This window comes from Corvus kubaryi, unplaced genomic scaffold (genome assembly GCF_017639235.1).
Source record: "Corvus kubaryi isolate FWS band 111438036 unplaced genomic scaffold, C.kubaryi_AGA036_p1.0 split1-37374, whole genome shotgun sequence".
NCBI lineage: Eukaryota > Metazoa > Chordata > Aves > Passeriformes > Corvidae > Corvus > Corvus kubaryi.
The window spans coordinates 3,378,696-3,396,726 of NW_024582079.1; the positions used below are offsets into that span (position 1 = coordinate 3,378,696).

The window sequence follows — 18,031 nt, forward strand, 5'->3', positions numbered from 1 at the left end:
AGTTCATCCTTCCCTAAAAGCTTGTCCCATGGTGGCCTGGGAGACAGCCATCTCTGCCCTTGGGGTAGGTGAGCCCACATGGAGAGCAGCCTTCAGGGTGGATGGAGCAGACACACTCAGGCTGAAAGGTGAGGCGAGTGTCCCCATCAGGCTGTGTGACACCACCTCTGGAAGACCCCACACACCAGAGAGACGACACAGCTGACATTTGCCCTGAGGGTGGCATGCCTGGAGCACTTTCAAATGAGGAGAGCAGCTGTCCCTGGGGTCTCTGAGTGGAAGCTGTGTCCTGTCCTTGACACCATTGCTCTTTTGCCCAGGTGGACGTGCACTCAGAGCAGCATCAGCCCCCAGTACAACATCTGTGAGCAGATGGTGCAGATCCGAGACGACCACATCCGCTTCATCTCGGAGCTCGCCCGCTACAGCAACAGCGAGGTGGGTACAGCTGCACTCCCTGCAAGCAGGCTCCTGAGATGGACAAGCGTGGGGGAGAACCGTGTGGCAGGACCATGGTCTGCCACAGATGTAGTGAGGAGTGCTGAAGGACATGGGTGGAACAAACCACTCTTGCTGCAGCAATAAAAAACCAAGTTATGTAAGGCTCCTGCAGGTACAAAATCATGTGCACCAGGAGATCTACTGCAACAGCTTCTGCTCCTTGACCACAGCTTCGTTAAAATAAGCAGAAAAAAACTGGCAACTAAATGTTTGTTACCAGCCAAATGTCAGAACACCAGTGACTTGCAAACAGGGCTTTTCAATTACACAGGCCTATCAGTCAGGGCTTTGAGGAAAGTTCATGAAGGCGTCTCTGTTCTTCTCATTACTGAATTCCAGTGCCCTCTCTGATGGCATTGGGACTGGTTTTTGCGCATGTGTGATCCTCATTCATCAGTGTCAGTTTAACAAATCGTAGCATTCTCAGGCGCTTCTTTTTTGGCATTTGCAAGAGCTTATTTGAACTTCTAATCACTAAAGGACTCTCAAGGATTTCAGTAGTATTAGACCATCAAAAATGAATAGGAAAGTAGAATAAAAACAGTCAGTTATTTGCTCTGAGGTGACAGGTCAGACTCATTTTTTGGTAGGAAATAATTTGCCTGCCTGTGTAAAAAGAGCCTTGCCTTTTCCTGAGGGACAGTGTATGCTTTACTCAATTCTAGCTTGGTCATAAGGTCAGGAATTCATTTCAGGTGGGATTTGGGAGAGGAATCTGTTGACTGAGTGAAGTCCCTGCAGCAAGTTGTTGATTGTAGCCCTGACATGATGTGGTGTCTTGCAGGTGGTCACTGGCTCAGGTCTGGACAGCCAGAAGTCGGATGAGGAGTACAGGGAGCTCTTTGACCTGGCTTTACGGGGGCTGCAGCTGCTGTCCAAGTGGAGTGCCCACGTCATGGAAGTGGTGAGTGCATCCCTGGGAGTGCATCCCTGCATCACTGAAAGCAGTTTGGGATGAGTCTGGGTCTGGAGCAACTAAAACTATAATTCAGACAATGATGGAAATTCTTAATTTGCAAAGTTTCGACCACATCTCAGCACAAGTGTTTGGATGTCAAAAGCCTGGTATGACTAGCAGCCTCCCAAATAAAGAAAACCAGTATTCACTAAGTGATAATAAAGCCAGGAATGTCAACCTGTAGTGAAATCTAGGGAATGTTTTCCTGGCATATGACCTTATTCAGTCTTTCTAGCCTGTCTTCTTGCTCGTTGAAATGTTGACATTGTCTCTTTCCATCTTCTAGTACTCTTGGAAGCTGGTGCATCCCACAGATAAATTTTGTAACAAGGATTGCCCAGGAACAGCTGAAGAGTATGAGAGAGCCACCCGGTACAACTACACCAGTGAGGAGAAGTTTGCCTTTGTGGAAGTAGGTGCCACCTGCACAAGAGTCAGAGCCAGTCCGTGCTGGTTTCCTGTCCATGTTCCTCAGGCCAGGGGAAGAGGATGGAAGGGCATCCCACTGGTTCCTTATCCCTGTGACCTATGTTAAGGGATTAAGGGCTCCCACATCCCTTAATTTGGCCTTTAAATTGCCCTTGGCCAGAGTGGGTTGGTCTTGGAGCCAGCTGACATTGGGTCTGTCGGACATGCGGGAAGCTTCCAGCAGCTTCTCACGAAAGTCACCCCTGTAGCCCCTGCTACCAAAACCTTGTCACACAAGGCCAGAACAGTGGGCTTGCAGAGCAGTGTGATCTGGAGCAAGAGCAGCAGCTGCGTTCAGGAGCTGTGCAAACACAAGAGATCCTCATCCAGTGCCCAGGACACATCAACTCTCAGCCTGGCTGTCTGTAAACAGTGGGAACAGCCCTCTGAGCCTGGCTCTGGGAGGCCTTCACCTTCCTCCTGCCTTACACAGTCCAGGCTGGTTTGGATACTGCCTTATGGCTTCCTCCACTGTGCTGTTGGACAGGGAAGGCTCTGCCCTGGTGTGGATGCGGGGCTGTTCAAGCTGTACCCACACTTGGAGCATGTGCAGTTTCCTGGGATTGTGTGGTGTTAAAGATCAAGAGATCAGGAGTGGAAGCAAGGAACAGGGGCCATTTGCAAGAAACTGATGTTATAAATGCTTTGCTTAGCATTTTGTGATCTATAAGGCAGCTAACACCCAAAAGTTAGCTGCCTAATCACTGGGCCTATGTTACTTGAGTAGAATTATTTCAGTCCCAAATTCTCTTAATGCTGGATTCATACAGCTCTTCACACAATGGAAAAACAGCAAATACATCTGGGTTTAATTTCTGCTTCAGGTGATTGCCATGATCAAAGGCCTGCAAGTGCTGATGGGGCGGATGGAGAGTGTCTTCAACCAGGCCATCCGCAACACCATCTACGCGGCCCTGCAGGACTTTGCCCAGGTGACCCTGAGGGAGCCTCTCCGACAGGCTGTCAGGAAGAAGAAGAATGTTCTGATCAGGTCAGTCTGTCCCTGAATCCAGTGCAAAACCCATATATTTGTTAGTGTTAAACTTTTTAGTATACAAGCATGTGGCCCCGTGTATGGTCCAGCACACAAGCAGCCAGCAGTCCTTGTCCAGCAGCTCCTCCAGAGGTAACTTTTGGGCATCATCCCACCAATAACAGCTGTGTATGATCCCACCTCAGGTGCCTGTCCTCCCATATGTGCACAGCCATTAGTATTTTCCTCTTGAAGTAAAATCAAGCTTAAGCACTGCTTTCCCTCTCCCTGCCACTCCAGTGTCCTTCAGGCAATTCGGAAGACAATCTGTGACTGGGAGGGAGGTCGAGAGCCTCCAAATGATCCTTGCCTGAGAGGTGAGAAGGATCCCAAAGGCGGATTTGATATTAAAGTCCCACGACGAGCAGTAGGACCATCAAGCACACAGGTATGAGGATGTCTGTCTCCTGTGTGGGGAATTAATGGTCCCAGAGCCATGTAGGGGTCTCCTACCCTGTGGATTAGCAGCAGTTTCTGTGGTCTGTTCCACAAAGTCTTCACGCTGTTGTGTGCTAAATGTTGCTTTGGTGCCTAATTTGTTGTATGATTCCCAAAGCCTCCCATTTTAAGGGTTTAACTCTGAAGGACAGTGGCTTGCTTATGTGTGCAGAGTGGTCGCCACCTGGGAGAAGTGCTGGTTTTTGTTGCAGAACACCAAGGCTGTGTGTGATGGTGTCTGGAGAGTGGTAACTGCGTGTCACCTTTCTTCCAAAGCTTTACATGGTGCGGACCATGCTGGAGTCCCTCATAGCAGACAAGAGTGGCTCGAAGAAGACTCTGAGGAGCAGCTTGGATGGGCCAATAGTCTTGGCCATTGAGGAGTTCCACAAGCAGTCCTTCTTCTTCACCCACCTTCTCAACATCAGTGGTGAGATGATGGCAGGGGGAGGCTTGAACCAAGCTCTTGCATGCTCAGAAAGGCAAAGGCAGATCAGCTTTGCTCCTCAGTGACCTATGCAGAAGATTTTCCTTGATTTTTCCCAAACACTCTACTTCTGCCTGGTTTGGGCATGCTTCTGTGTAGTAGTCATTACGTGAACAGGACCAAGTCAGCAAGAGCAAATAGCTGCAGGTGGTAGTTTATTTTCTAGGACTGGACTTTCCTTTCTGTCCCAGACAAACTGAGCCACTGGCCACAGAAAAAGTCTTCCAGAATAACTCTGACCCATTTCAAGTGTTCTCCCTGGCCCTGTAGAGCAAAAGGGATCCCTTCCTTCTTCTTGCATTACCAAGTGCTCAGGCAGCGTGGACACGGTCTGGGTTTAAAACCAGAGACATCCTAGAAAAATGTTCCATACCCAAAAGCAAGGCTGCAGCAGCTGCCTCCTGTGCCATGCCCTCACTGCCATCCCCAGGGGAGTAATGTGGGGATAACATGGATCTCCTCTGCATTCCAGAAGCTCTGCAGCAGTGCTGCGACCTGTCCCAGCTCTGGTTCCGGGAATTCTTCTTGGAGCTGACCATGGGCCGCCGCATCCAGTTCCCCATCGAGATGTCCATGCCCTGGATCCTCACGGACCATATTTTGGAAACCAAAGAACCCTCCATGATGGAGTAAGAGCTGAGGGGCTCCGTTGGCACTGTGCACGTGCTGGGGTTTGGGATTTTGTTCAGGAAGAAGGGTAGGCTGGTGCTGAGCAGTCTCTTTGACGTGGGAGGTAAATAGATGTTCCTTGATCTGCTGTCACATGAATGGTACTGTGTGAACACCTCGTTAGCAGACACAGGGGCGACTTCCTGGCACTGGCACTTATTTATGTGTCATAAACAGCAGCTGGCAACTGTTGGGACGTGGGCAGGACATAGTGGCACTGTCACCTGCACACAGCACTGGGACAGATGTGTCACCAAAGGGGGAGGGCCCAGGCTAAGCTACCTCAACACCTTTTGTTTATATGTCTGATAAATGATGAGAGGAATTGCTGTTATGCAAATGTAATCATCGTCATGATGTCTTCCTCATTAGGAAAACTTGATTTTCAGTTGTATGGCCATTGTCAGAGCACTCTCTGAAGTGAGGGCAGGGTGAAAGAATTATTAAGGGCAGAAAAGAAGGAAATGTTGATTGAACAACTCATAATTAGCTCACTTCCAGGTCGGTTGTAGCTGCTTTGTGCAGAACCCAAGGAACAAGAGGGACTATTTGAGGGGCTGCAGGGAGTGGCAGTGATAGGCATGAAGTCAGAGAAAAGCCTTTTGTTTGCACCAAGCAGGGCACATGCACTGGCTGCAGTTTATGGTGATAAGCTCCAAAGTTAATTTTAGATGCGGTCTGTGTTCTTGCTCTCAGGTATGTGCTGTACCCCCTGGACCTCTACAATGACAGTGCATACTATGCTTTGACCAAGTTCAAAAAGCAGTTCCTGTATGATGAAATTGAAGCTGAAGTAAGTTCTCTTCATCTTTATAAAGCTCACTGGGGTCACACTGCCCTGTTTGACCCAGCAGTTCATTATAGGCACCTCCTGAAAGAAATATTGCATCAGACTGAAAAGTTTCCAAAAAATCAGCATTTCCAGAGACCTTTCAGATTCTCCTGATTAGGGGCTTCAGCTTAGCTGTACCCATAGGGAACCATGGAAGGCAAAGGCTGTCAAATACTGGGGACATGGAAAAGTCTCGAGCAGAGGGTTTGAGACATCAGAGGAAAACAAGAAATTCCCTGAGAGGGAAGGATGATTGAGGGTGGGGGACCAGGACCTGTAAGAACATGCAGAAACTACAAAGCCAGACATGTAACTGCAATTTTCTGCTTACCTTTAGCACTGTGAGAACTGCAGTGTGGGTTTTAGATAGTGTGACCTTTAATATATGCTTGTATTAAATGAGAGACCTGCACTGGGTTGTATTGATCTTGCATGCGTAGGAAGGAGCTGTTCCCTGCTGGTGACACCCTTACCAAGTCTTGTTTTTTCTCCCCCAGGTGAATTTGTGCTTTGATCAATTTGTATACAAGCTGGCAGATCAGATCTTTGCCTATTATAAAGCAATGGCTGGCAGGTAGGAGAACCTGACTGCTGATGGTGACTGATGATATCGCTGCATCCAAATTGCTGTTAACCAAAAGGTTTCCCTCAGGGAGCAGCTGCTGCAAGCAAACAAAGCATAGATCATCCCTGTCCCCCAGAGCTGGCTGTCCACGTCAGACCGGTGTAGATGGGGAAAATTAATTAAGGAGACATAGTTAAAAGTGAAAAAATTATAATTGGCATCCTGAGTAGCTGTCAGAGTCCAGTTTGTGAGAGCAGCAGAAAAGCAAATTGGGCTTATTACAGACATGTCCTTGCTTGACTTCTGTTTGTGTACCAGGCAAAGGACTGGAAGCCTCCCATCTCTACAAAACAGGAATATGCACTTGTCCTCACCCTACTAAAGCAGCAGGACTTGTTCTCCCTTTGGGGAGATAGAACCTTTGTGGCATTTCCTCCTTACCAATTTAAAGAACATGGATGAATTCTAATGAGAGTCTCCTTCTCGTGGCCTCAAAGGTGAATCAAGTCTTCCATGTGCAGGTTTTCTTTCTAGGTCACATTTGGCCTTAGAGAAGGAGGACAATCACCATCACCAACCAAATGTTCCCACAGCAGATCTTCAAGGAGGGAGCACACCAGGGGAACCAGCCAGTACCTGGCACTGATATCCTTCAGCACATCTTTTATTTTTTTTGAATGTTTTAACCATAAAAGACAAGCATGGCAGTCCCTAGATAACAACCGCTGCTCTGTGATTTAGCGTGCAGAAATTTTTTGGCATTCGGAGCCAAGATTAAAAGAAGGACAAAAACAACTCTGGGAAGAGGCATAGAGAAGACGATAGTGTATGTTTCTATTTTCCTGACACTGCTTCCCTTTTTCAGTGTTTTACTGGACAAACGTTTCCGGGCTGAATGTAAGAATTACGGGGTGATCATTCCGTACCCGCCGTCCAACCGCTACGAAACACTGCTCAAGCAGAGGCACGTCCAGGTACAGTGCAAGCAGCAGGCTCCAGTACTCATCACTCCTGGTCTGTTACCCTTCTGGTGGTGGTGGGCATCCTAGTTGAGATGGGCTCTGGACTGAGAAGGGTTGAATCTGTTTCTGACACAAAAACGAGTTATTCCCCACATTTCTCTCGTTCCTTCTTAAGTAATCTGAACTCAAACGAGGTGTTTGCACCACTGCTTTCACGTTTAAGCAGACTTGGAGGTTTGGTTTTAATTTGTGTGTTGACTGAAAAATAAGATACCTTTTCCCCATCAGTATATAACGTGCAAATCTCTTCTTTTGCCAGTTGCTGGGCAGATCAATTGACTTGAACAGGCTCATTACCCAGCGCATCTCTGCAGCCATGTACAAATCGTTAGACCAGGCCATCAGCCGCTTCGAGAGCGAGGACCTGACATCCATCGTGGTAAGAACTTTTATTGACTCTGAGTATGAGCACGGAGAATAATACACTGCTGTGGCTACACAGTCAACTGTCTTTTGTTATGAGTCCCCCTGCAGTAGGTTTCAGCCAGTCATGTATCTTCCTTTTTGGTGCTGAGTCTTTACTATTTCTGCTTATGCAGCTTTAATTGCATTATTATCAGGCCATTAAGTATCTGTGTAAATCATAAGGTGACAGCCAGCAGTTAGAGTTTGCAGAGCTCATATAAGAAAGTCCTGTAAACTGGGAGAAGGAAATCTAGACTTTAATTCCCTGTTGGATGAAGGTGGCTGTGACATTGTTTGTGTGCATACAGGATTTGCTGCCGTTGATACGTTACAGGAGCATCAGAGTCAAGTAGTGTAAAATTACCAGTTTCCACCTTGGGAGGATTCTGAGGTGAAAGCCAGCCAGTGCTCAGTGGGGAACAAATTAATTTTGCTTCCTGCAGGTTCACAAAGTACTGGACCAGGACCCCCTTGAGTGGAAGTGCAATTGGCCTTGACCACTGAGTTAAACTGATGTCTTCAGTTCTGTGTGCGTGTGGATATAAAACCATCCCCCTGGCAATTAAATCAGCTGCTTCTGTTGTAATACGTTGCATTTTCTGCTACTTTATGTGCCACAGGAGCTGGAGTGGCTCTTGGAAATCAATCGCCTGACTCACAGGCTGCTGTGCAAGCACATGACTCTGGACAGCTTCGATGCCATGTTCCGCGAGGCCAACCACAACGTGTCCGCGCCCTATGGGCGCATCACCCTCCACGTCTTCTGGGAGCTCAACTTTGACTTCCTGCCCAACTACTGCTACAATGGATCCACCAACAGGTGAGGAGGGAAAGCAAGGCCACCTGGAGACGCTGCTTTTGTTTCCAGAATGTCAAACCTGCCACATAAAATTGGCATGCATTGTGGTAATGTTTGTCCTCCCTGTGGGGTGCAAGTTACTCTTAAAATGAAGTTGAAACCCACAATCTCCCCTTGGTCTTGAAAATGTTAGTAACAAATTTCATGTAGCAGTTAGATAGTGACTGCAAGTGGCTGAGGGTTGGTTTACTCAGCAGCAGAGCTCTGGTAGCTGCTCAGATACTGCTTTCTTGCCTGCCAAAAATGAGAAGAAACCTCACTTTTGGTGGGTTTTACACCACCAGCAGATTGTGGCAGGATTTTGCATTCCAGTTGATGTAGCTCAGATGATGAATTCTAACTAGCCTGCAGCTGCAGGTCATCCCAGACTGTACCCTATGTGTGCTCAGTTAACCAGGCTCTGACCACTTTTCCCCCCATCTCCCATGCTCGCCGCAGGTTTGTGAGGACAGCCATCCCATTCACACAGGAGCCCCAGCGGGACAAGCCAGCCAACGTCCAGCCCTATTACCTCTACGGGTCCAAGGTCAGTAAATGAGCCACAACAGCCAGCAGGAGTGGATGTTGGAAATATTTATTTAGGAAGAGAAAGAAATGCCAGGACTGGTTCATTAACGGAGCGGTGGGTGCGAATGTGCGGGATCACATTGCTGTGTGCAACCAAAAGGCCATGCAAGAAGCAGTTTCAGTGTGGTGTTGCTGTTTCTTTTCCAAATTCTTCTCCATAAAATGTCCATGTTAAGGGATGTCAGCACTGCTCTGTGCTTGGTGTTGGCACTGAGACTGAATCACATCCATCTAAATGCACAGCGAAGTGAGCAAGTTGGTGCTCTGATGCAGTGATGCTCCCCAAGGAAGGTACCACATCAGGAATCCCATTTTTTGTTCAAAATGGGAATTAGTAAAATACTTATGTGTGCACTGCTTAATACTGACAAAAAGCTCTTTTCTTAGGCTGCAATGACTGTTTATACAGATGTTATGAGGGCTTGGGGTGTAATGCTAGTGGAGGGGCACTCAAGTGTGAAACTACGTGAGTGGAGTTTATTTCTTGTGCACATTGATTGATGACTGTGAAGTGAACCTACAGCACTGATGCACATGAGCTAATGACACTACAGTCTGCCAAGTCTGGCTGTTCCCAGAGAGCTGACTTGGTTTCTTTTTTAAAAATCCTCAGCAAATGAGAATATTTTTGTCACTTGACAAAAATCTTTCTCCCTGTGACCAACGTCTATGCCTCATGTTTTACCCTAGGACAGACAGCTGCCATGGACACACAGACAGTCCTCTTGGCAAGAACTGGGAAAGAGCAGGACAAACCAAACCTCTAAGAAAGGTTTTGTTTTCTTTTGCTCTCACTGAAGGCTGTGCTGTGGCAAGATGGCCCTTTTATCATCGCTGTTTTTATAGGAAAAAAAGTAGTGAGGGGAGTTACACGGGCTCTCCTTCATGAAACTGGAGCTCCTCATTAGCACAGTGGTCATGGGCACTTCCAGGAGCTCCTCTGTCAGTCCATCCCTCAGTGGCTCTTCTGGTGAGCTGCTTCGTTCAACCACTTCTTCAGGGCTGGTGTGGGGATGCTTCAGCCTGGCAGCCCGGTGGCACCGCTCAGACCAGAACTGCAGGCAGCCGTAGGCCAGGAGGGCGAGGAAGCAGAGGAGCAGGAGGCTGCTCACCATCCACATGGACGTGGTGGGTTCGTGCTTGGAGCCGCCGAAAACCAGGGGGATTTTGTCCAGCGTGTGGAAGGTGGTGCAGTGGTTGCTGGAGGGGTAGGAGTTCTTGCATGTGATGCACAGGACGTAGATGGTGGACGGCGTGAGGCGGTGGAGCACCAGGGAGCTGAGGGGGTGCGGAACTCGCTCCTCGCGGTGGAAGTTCTGCCGCAGGTAACCGGCAAAGACGCTGTTCCAGTTGGGGCGGTACATGACGTGGTAGTAGTTCTCTGGGCAGGGGCTGCTCATGGCCCAGGACACGGTGGCACTGGTGTAAGTGATGTTGTGCACTTCGATGTTCATTGTGCCCCTGAAACCAGATGCAGGGAGAGGCTCAGTTTTCTGATTCGTGTCAAGGCTCAAAGGCCACTGACAACGGTGAAGTCTTTCCACTGACTTTTACTCTCCCTTAGGTTGGGCTGAAGACTATCCTGGCTCACTTAGGTTACATGCTAGAATTACAGAAGACAAATCTTGCTTTTGCCCAGATCTCCTGTATCCCTCTGCTTCATAACAAAAACATGCAGTTGGAGCACAGGGTATACTTTTTGCTCCAGTTATATTTTTTATAAAATCTCTCTGACTGGTTGTCTGTATCAGAATCTTTCTTAGCTTTTTGTTTCCCACAACATAGAAAGGATACTGCAAGTTTGATTAACATAAAGTGATCATTAAGCTAGCTCCAGCTTGCCTTGTGAAGCTGCCAATCAATAAATATTTTGATTTTACGTCTAAATGCCATTTAGAAAGCTCCATAATGGTTAATTCACTGTTTTAAGTTGTTGCTGCATTTTCTGTACCTTCCTTGCTTAATAGAGTATAAACTCTTTCTGTTCCTGCAGCATCTCACATTGCAATATCAGGATCTTAAATGTCAAATCTGTAGGTTGGTGAAATATAAAATCAGTCCCTTTAGGGAAACACAAATATATGAATAATAAGAACAAAGACAGAAAAATGACACTGCCCTGCTAACAAATTTAAACTGATTTAAGCCAAAGCCAGTGAGCAGTAGATTTGATCCCTGATGGTGCAATGTCCAGTAGTTTTTTGGTACTTCCTGAGCTGTGTGGCTGTTTAGCAACAGCCACAAATTACTTGAGCACATCACTCCTTCAGATCCCCAAAGTGCTCTCTGAGCCTCGCTGCAGGGTTCTCTCTCCCAGCCAGCCAAGTGCTCAGAGCAGCACCTCCGTTCAGTCGAGCTGGCTTATTTTTCCCTTTTTCCTCTCTCTCTAACAATAACTAACTTCCCTTTAATTCACTCAAGAGTAAGCTCACCTTAATGACTGCTTATCTGCTCTTACACGAGGCTGCTCGTGCGCATGGCTGAGCCCTCCCAGAGCCAGCACTTACCTCCCGCCAGGTCCGCGGTGGCCCCGTCGCGGTGGCTCTGGTGACGGAGTGGCCACAGGCAGTGCCTTGCCAGCACTCACCTCCCTCCTGCCTCTGCTAAATCCCTTCCCCGCGCTCTCCCTCGTTTATACCCGGCTCGGGCTCCGTCATCTCTCACCATGGCAACCAATAGGAAAGGATGGGCAGGCATCTTCGAGTGATTTGGGAATGTTGCCCCTAAAAGCTTCTGCCTGGGAGAAGTCTGTGTCTCCAAGGCAGAAAAAACAAGCCAGGCAGGTTTCTTTGGTGGCTTATTTGGGTTTTATTTTTTTCCCGTATCCACAGTCCCCCAGCAAGACCAGAACGGAGCCCTAGCAGGGTCTGGGGTTACAGACACGCTGGCGCATGCTATGAAATCTGGATACTGGCCTGTGGTACACGTTGACTCAGGGACTTTGTCATTAATTCTGTGATTTCGTGCACACTTAAACTACTGATTTAAGTGGAAGCTGTAAGCAGTACATTTTGGTCCCTGGTGGTGCAGCAATTTCCAGTAGCCTTTTAATATTTTCTAAACCGTGTGACAGGAGTAGGAATTGGGTTTTCAAAGACCTAGACCTCCTGCTGAACTACATGGGATTAAGACCAGCTCTTCTTTGAATGCCCCTGACTTACAGACAGCTTGGGGATGTCCCCTTTCAGTCCGGTGAGAGGGCAGGAGGGAGAGACAAAGCCAGTGCCTGTGGTGCTCAGGGGAGCAGCTCGAGCCTGTGGCCAGGAGGGGATGGATGGGCCTGGTAAGGAGAGGCTCTGAACAAGTGACTTGCTGCTCTCTAAAGCCAAAATGTGCTCGAGAGGAACTTTCCCAGAAATGTTGATGCTGAGTCTGGAGTTACTCATTCCACTTTCTAAGACACTCTCAGCTGTTGCCCTGAAATTAGGTTGGCTGGGAGCCCTGACTTGTCTTGGGCTGTGTGCAAGTCCTTTTTTTGTCTCTGAGTATATTCCTCTTTCATTAGCTCTTCGTTTTTCCAAGGGAATTCTGTTACAGTCAGTGCTACCTATTATCTCTCTGTGTTGAATTTTATCAGATAAAACTCTCCCTGCCTTTCCTCAGGTGAGCTCAGACAGGTCTAAGTGATGGCCACCAACAAGGTCAAAGACATGGAAATAGAACTAGGGTTTGATTTGCTTCGTTTGTTGCTAAATCCTCTCCAGAGCATCCCTGGTAACCTCCTGAGCTCCTAAAGCAACGCTGGGACCTTCCCCACATGCTCACAATTACAGACAGCTGTCCCTGAGACCTGGGTGCAGGGTGAGCTCTGTAGGACACTGGGAGCTCTGCCCCATGCTGCAAAACCCAGCCTCCCATCCCCAAAACCTGCCCATTTGGCCCCAAACCAAAGGGGAGGCAAACCTCCCCAATGTCTCCAGCAGCTGCTGCTCCCAGGAAGGGTCAGGGTCAGGCTTTTGCTTTGGTTCCCTGAGGGGTCAGAAGCGGCCGCCCAGCGTGGGGGAGTGAGCTGTGCTGTGCTGTGCAGCCAGCTTGTGCCTTCAGCTGCTTTGTCTTAAAATACCCACTGGTGTCATTTTTTACATCCTACAGTCTTTACCCCAAGCTGTGTATCTCACCCTTAAATGGAGTTATATTTTTAATTGCTGGCAGAGCATTATTATTAGACGCAAGCCTGCTGTTGGTGCGCTGTGTGGCTCTGCAGAGAGCTCCATGAACCTACCTCATCCTGCAGACAGGCTGGGGTGAATCATCCTGCTCATCCACAGCCAATGCACATCCTAAAATGTGTCTTCTCCCCATCAGGCTAATTGCTGAGACCCCCCACTCGAGGGAGAAGCTGGTTGGGAGCTGCTCTCCAGCCCCATTATCCCTCTGAGGAGCGAGGGAGTGCTGTGAGGTGGGGGCTGTGCAGCAGCACCAGCTGCTGGCTGCCTGCATAGCCAGATATCAGCCTTGTTGGGAGAAAAACCTGACCAGTTGCACCACAGCTGGTACCAGTGATGGTAGCCCATCTCAGGGACCAAGGGACATGCACAGACAGAAGTTCCCTGGCCATGGAGTAGCAAAGAGGTCTCCAGAAATGAATGTGGACTCATGAGCCCACTGAACTAAGGATTTTTTTATTCCCCCAAGCCAGGATGAGTCCCAGTGTGCTACGCCTGGGGAAATAACAGGGTAAAGGAGCCTACAGGGAGGTGTGGAAGGAAGGTGCAAGGAGCCATCTCTGGGCCACTTGGATCACCCCTGCAGCCCTCACTTTCTGGGGACAGCCGGGGCTGGGACAGTGCCTTGCAAAAGTTAAAGCAACAAAAGCTGTGGGAGTATGGCTGGGCTGGGGCCCTGAAGCACTGGCTTCCCTCTGGGATGGTCCTGTTGGCCATTTGGCAAATGGTCCAGGCTGGGAGTTACTGGTGTTTAAACAGACATACTTTTCAAAACAACACATTGTGGTTTTTCAAATGTATCAGGGTGCATAACCAGTGGCCGTGGGTCCGTCTCCACCCGACTTTTAAAGACTTGGTTATCTGAGGATGCAGACAGAAGCCTAAGCAGGGTGCTCAATTCTCTTAAGAGTTGGTATCCAAGGAGCTTTGAAAGTAGGCTTCTGTCTGCCTAAATAATTCAATAATTCTTAACTCTTGACACATACTCAGGGATATTTTTTTTTTTTTAAATTTTGATCAGAGAGAAAGTTGCTCATTGTAAATGAGCCTCCACAGCAGTCTTTCTGTACTTAATAGTATTACAGGGCTATTTTCACCTACCAGGAACAGGAGGCGAAATAACATTTCACAGAAAATAGGGGACTTTGTAGCTGTGCCTTATTTCTGCTAGTTCAAAGAGCACTTAGGAATTACAACCTGCTGCACCAGATCTGTGGGGCTGTGACAAGATGAGGGACAATTAATTGGTTAAAGTAACTGACAAGTGTGTGAAAGCATGGTCAGTACATTGGTGAAATTCTATAGCTGAGAGCAAAAGAAAATACTTTCCGATTTTTAGCAAATGACTTTGTAACCCATTAGTGGCTCAGTAGATCTTGTGGAGTGAGTCAGAAGTGGAGGATGACTGGAGCCTCCAGCTGGGGGTATTGCAGCAGTGGTGGAGCAAAGACAACATTTTGCCCTTTCTGCTGCTCCAGCCCTTGCTCCCTTCCACCCAAACCTCCTCAGTGCCTCCATCCCTTGGCTCCATTATTGGCAGGAAGGGGGATCCCTCTAGAGTGGAGTCTGCAATATCCACAGGGAGGCGTTTGGAATTCAGCCTAATTTGTTTCCTTATCTTTGTTTACCTTTTGGTAAGCATGAGCCCAGGGTTAATCTGTGTTTTGCTGGAAGGGGCACTACATGCCAGGATCTTTTCCAGGGTGGTTTTTGCTGCTCACTGAGGCTGCAGCTGGAGATGTCATGGAGGGAGAGTGCAGCCCGTCTGCTGGGCTGAGTTGTGATGCCAACACTTCCCTTGCAGAGCCCTCTCTGAGCATGTGGTGTCTCAGTTAAATCTGATTCTCAGTACTTTTTCTCTGCAGAACATACAAGTGAATTAATTCCCCCTACTTGTCTTTGCCTCACACCAAATGGATCCTGTAAATGTTCCAGTGATGAAACGTTGCAGCAATTTTCATGTTTCCAAGATGACACTGATAGAGTACATTCCTGGAAATCACTTTCTGTTCTCTGCTGCTAAGAAATTCTGGGGGCAATGTCCTGGGCACTATTCTCCCTAGACCAGTGTCAGATTCTTACCCTTTGTCACAGACCCATGGGATGTCTGTGAAGTAGAGGCTGATGTAAAGCTTTGCAGGATGCAAAAAGGATCTTTTCTGTGTCTTTTCCATCTGCCCTTAAACTCAGTTGCTGCAGTTCCTGCTTTTCCTAATAAGCCTCATTTAAAGCAAGTGCCCATAGGGGGAAAAAAAATCTGTCTGCTTAAATGTATATAAAGCTTTTCATTTTAGTAGAGAACAATTTGGTTTTGAAGAGGCAAAGGACCACTGAACTGAAATACTTGATTGGGAGTATATGGGAGAGTAAATTAACCTGGAAATGAAAGTGGTGTTGCTACATAGGAGGATAATAAAACCTTGTGACATGACAGTGTTGAGAGTTAGAATATATCTGACTACATAGGGAGAAAAGCAATCTCCTCTCCTCAAGAAGCAGAAGTGGGAATTGCCATTGGTATTATTTTTTCTCCTCCTCAAAAATTTTTTTAAGTGATGTAACATAATACTGTGATAAGAGAATTGCAGGTCTGGTCGATGGCCCTGTCTGACTGTCACTGTTCCAATTTCCCAGCCCCTCAACATTGCCTACAGCCACATCTACAGCTCCTACCGCAATTTCGTGGGGCCTCCTCATTTCAAGACCATCTGTCGGCTCCTGGGCTACCAAGGCATCGCCGTGGTCATGGAAGAGCTGCTGAAGATCGTCAAGAGCCTGGTAATTCTGAGCCTGACCCTGGTGATGGAGAAACTCCAGAGCCTGGATAGGTACAGGCAGGGCAGTCAGTGTGGGCTTTGGGATCGGGGTGTTCTCATCAGGGCACCCTCGTGTGCCTTGATCCACGCTGGAACACTTGGAGCTATGGGCTGATTTTCACTGATGAGGAATCCCACTGATTCCTGTGGGATGATGGAGTGTTTCCAGCAGGATCATACAGCATTCAGCACAAGGACAAAGATTTTATGGTTGATTAAGTAGGATTTAGTGCATTATCTCATATAATGTATCTACAGGGTGCAAGTGTGTAACTCCAAATGGCAGCAGGGGCTTTAAACTAAGCAATGTGCTCTGCTCTAATCCATGTACGTCCAAAATACCAGATCTGCAGAAACTTCTTCTACATGAACGTAAATTCTGCATTAAACTCCTGAGTATCCAGTGATCATTCCTCAGGTGGAAGGAGATTTCCTGTGCTAGGGAGTGACTGCTTTGGCAGCTCTGGTGAAATGCTTTTTGGGTTAGAAGCACAAGTCCAGCTGCAGCTAAGAGTGAGCCTTGTTTTGGATTTCAGCTGCAAACAATGCAAACACAGCAAGCTGTATATTGAAGTCGAAAATCCATGCAGCTGTGATTTATTCTTTGGGAGGAAGCTGTAAAAGCACTCTGACTCCATACACTTGGGCTGAATTTTATATTTGAGTGAAATCCAAATTAAGCAAGTTCTTCCCGGACTCCAGCTGAAGTTTCATCCTGTGCTGTCAGATGTGGACCCATCCACAACCAGCCTCTTTCAAAACCAGGGCCAGGAGACCTGGCATTCCAGTTTAACCTCCCTGTGTCTCCAACAGCTCCAAGGCACCATCCTGCAGTATGTGAAGACTCTGATTGAAGTAATGCCCAAGATCTGCCGCTTGCCAAGACATGAATATGGCTCTCCAGGTGGGTGCTGCAGATGGATCCTTGAGCAGGAGCTCAGCCACGCGTTGGTGCAGTGTTTACTCAGGCCCACACTCATGGTTAATCCAGGCTGGGCACCTGTCCTGCCAGTGCCAGTTGCAGCCAGGTTTGCTGGGACACTTCCATCTGCTTTGCTATTGACACTGGAACATGTATAGGAAAACTCTCCAGGAAATCTCCTGTTGGAAATTTCCTTTTGAACACATAGATGGCTGATAAGGGATTGTCTTCTGATAGCCTCTCTTATGTCTTCAGGATTCTGTAAGCTTTTGTGAGTTCACTGGTATTTTTTAAATGCTCTACTTAGCTGGTGAAGAGATTTTTTGCAGCATGGCTGCAGTCAGAAAGTCTGGCTGCTGTACCTGAGCCAGCACTAAGTCATCCATCACAGTCTGGAACCTCTTTCCTCCTCTGATGAGGAAATCCAGGGAATTTATATGACTTACTCCCTGTTTCCCAAGGCTTACTGAAAGCAGGATAAGACACTGCATGTTAGTTCTTCCCAATGCCAGTCTCTGTGTACAGCCCATTGAGCAGCTGCAGTTTGTGGTTAAGGAAATACCAGACACTGATTGTCTTCTTATCCAAGGTAATTGGAAGTGATTCCAGTCTCTTTCTGACTGTCCTTCCTTCTCTTTTAAGGAATCCTGGAGTTTTTCCACCATCAGCTGAAGGACATCATTGAGTATGCAGAGCTGAAGACCGACGTGTTCCAGAGCCTCAGAGAAGTGGGCAATGCCATTCTCTTCTGCCTCCTTATCGAGCAGGCTTTGGTAAGGCAAAACCCCCACACCAACATCGTACCTGAAATTTCCAGCTCAAGAGTAGAAGTGGAAGTGGGTTCTCCAGCAGAAGAGTTTGGGAAATGTTACTTTCCAGCTTCTCATGTTCTCAGGGTCTCTCTGGGGCTGTGTTATTGGAGTCTCTGGGCATGTCCATGGGGATGGTGTGCGTTGGCACTTTGTCAGGCCTCTGGGATGGCTGAATCTGAATACTGGAAGATCCAGATTTCATTCTTGGACCCAAAGCTGCCCCTTGTTTGTCCTGCTTAGAAATAAAACCAACTGGAGTTAATTTCTAGATTGTAAGCTCTCTGGGGCAGGCATCAGTACTTTCTTTATATACATATCTGTACAGTGAGAAACAGATTTGATCCCTCTGCTCTTTTGGGGTGCCAGTGCAATGGAAACAACCTGATTGATTGTAATGGAGAAATGGATAAAGCAATCCCAACAGGAAGGAAATCTGCTGATGATAAATGTCCTATGACATCTTCACTGAAAATCTGGCTGGAGTAACAAGTTGGTGTTGCCCCCTGCACAG

At 47.7% G+C, this 18,031-nt stretch overlaps 2 protein-coding genes across 5 annotated transcripts in view; one reads left to right on the forward strand and one right to left on the reverse strand.

Moving 5' to 3' along the window:
• Positions 1–18,031, forward strand: part of LOC121657778 (cytoplasmic FMR1-interacting protein 2) — a 49,956-nt gene that overhangs the window by 19,215 nt on the left and 12,710 nt on the right. For all 4 annotated transcript variants that reach the window (XM_042013864.1, XM_042013863.1, XM_042013860.1 and 1 more), the window contains exons 11-26: positions 321–438; positions 1,286–1,405; positions 1,746–1,871; positions 2,752–2,918; positions 3,201–3,348; positions 3,675–3,828; positions 4,358–4,514; positions 5,251–5,347; positions 5,884–5,960; positions 6,817–6,925; positions 7,233–7,352; positions 7,999–8,198; positions 8,676–8,763; positions 15,605–15,748; positions 16,600–16,690; positions 17,351–17,481. In XM_042013864.1, the coding sequence (XP_041869798.1) occupies positions 321–438; positions 1,286–1,405; positions 1,746–1,871; positions 2,752–2,918; positions 3,201–3,348; positions 3,675–3,828; positions 4,358–4,514; positions 5,251–5,347; positions 5,884–5,960; positions 6,817–6,925; positions 7,233–7,352; positions 7,999–8,198; positions 8,676–8,763; positions 15,605–15,748; positions 16,600–16,690; positions 17,351–17,481 (2,047 nt within the window). The remainder of the gene's footprint in view (positions 1–320; positions 439–1,285; positions 1,406–1,745; positions 1,872–2,751; positions 2,919–3,200; positions 3,349–3,674; positions 3,829–4,357; positions 4,515–5,250; positions 5,348–5,883; positions 5,961–6,816; positions 6,926–7,232; positions 7,353–7,998; positions 8,199–8,675; positions 8,764–15,604; positions 15,749–16,599; positions 16,691–17,350; positions 17,482–18,031) is intronic.
• LOC121657779 (fibronectin type III domain-containing protein 9-like) lies at positions 8,796–11,450 on the reverse strand. The gene is made up of 2 exons (XM_042013865.1): positions 11,312–11,450; positions 8,796–10,265 (listed from the first exon to the last, which is right to left on the reverse strand). The coding sequence occupies exon 2, from the start codon at positions 10,256–10,258 to the stop codon at positions 9,596–9,598; it is 663 nt and encodes a 220-aa protein (XP_041869799.1). The 5' UTR covers positions 10,259–10,265; positions 11,312–11,450; the 3' UTR covers positions 8,796–9,595.

What these genes read in the sequence shown, in the direction of transcription:
- LOC121657779 (XM_042013865.1), bottom strand. Translation starts at nt 10,258, where the DNA reads ATGAACATCGAAGTGCACAACATCACTTACACCAGTGCCACCGTGTCC.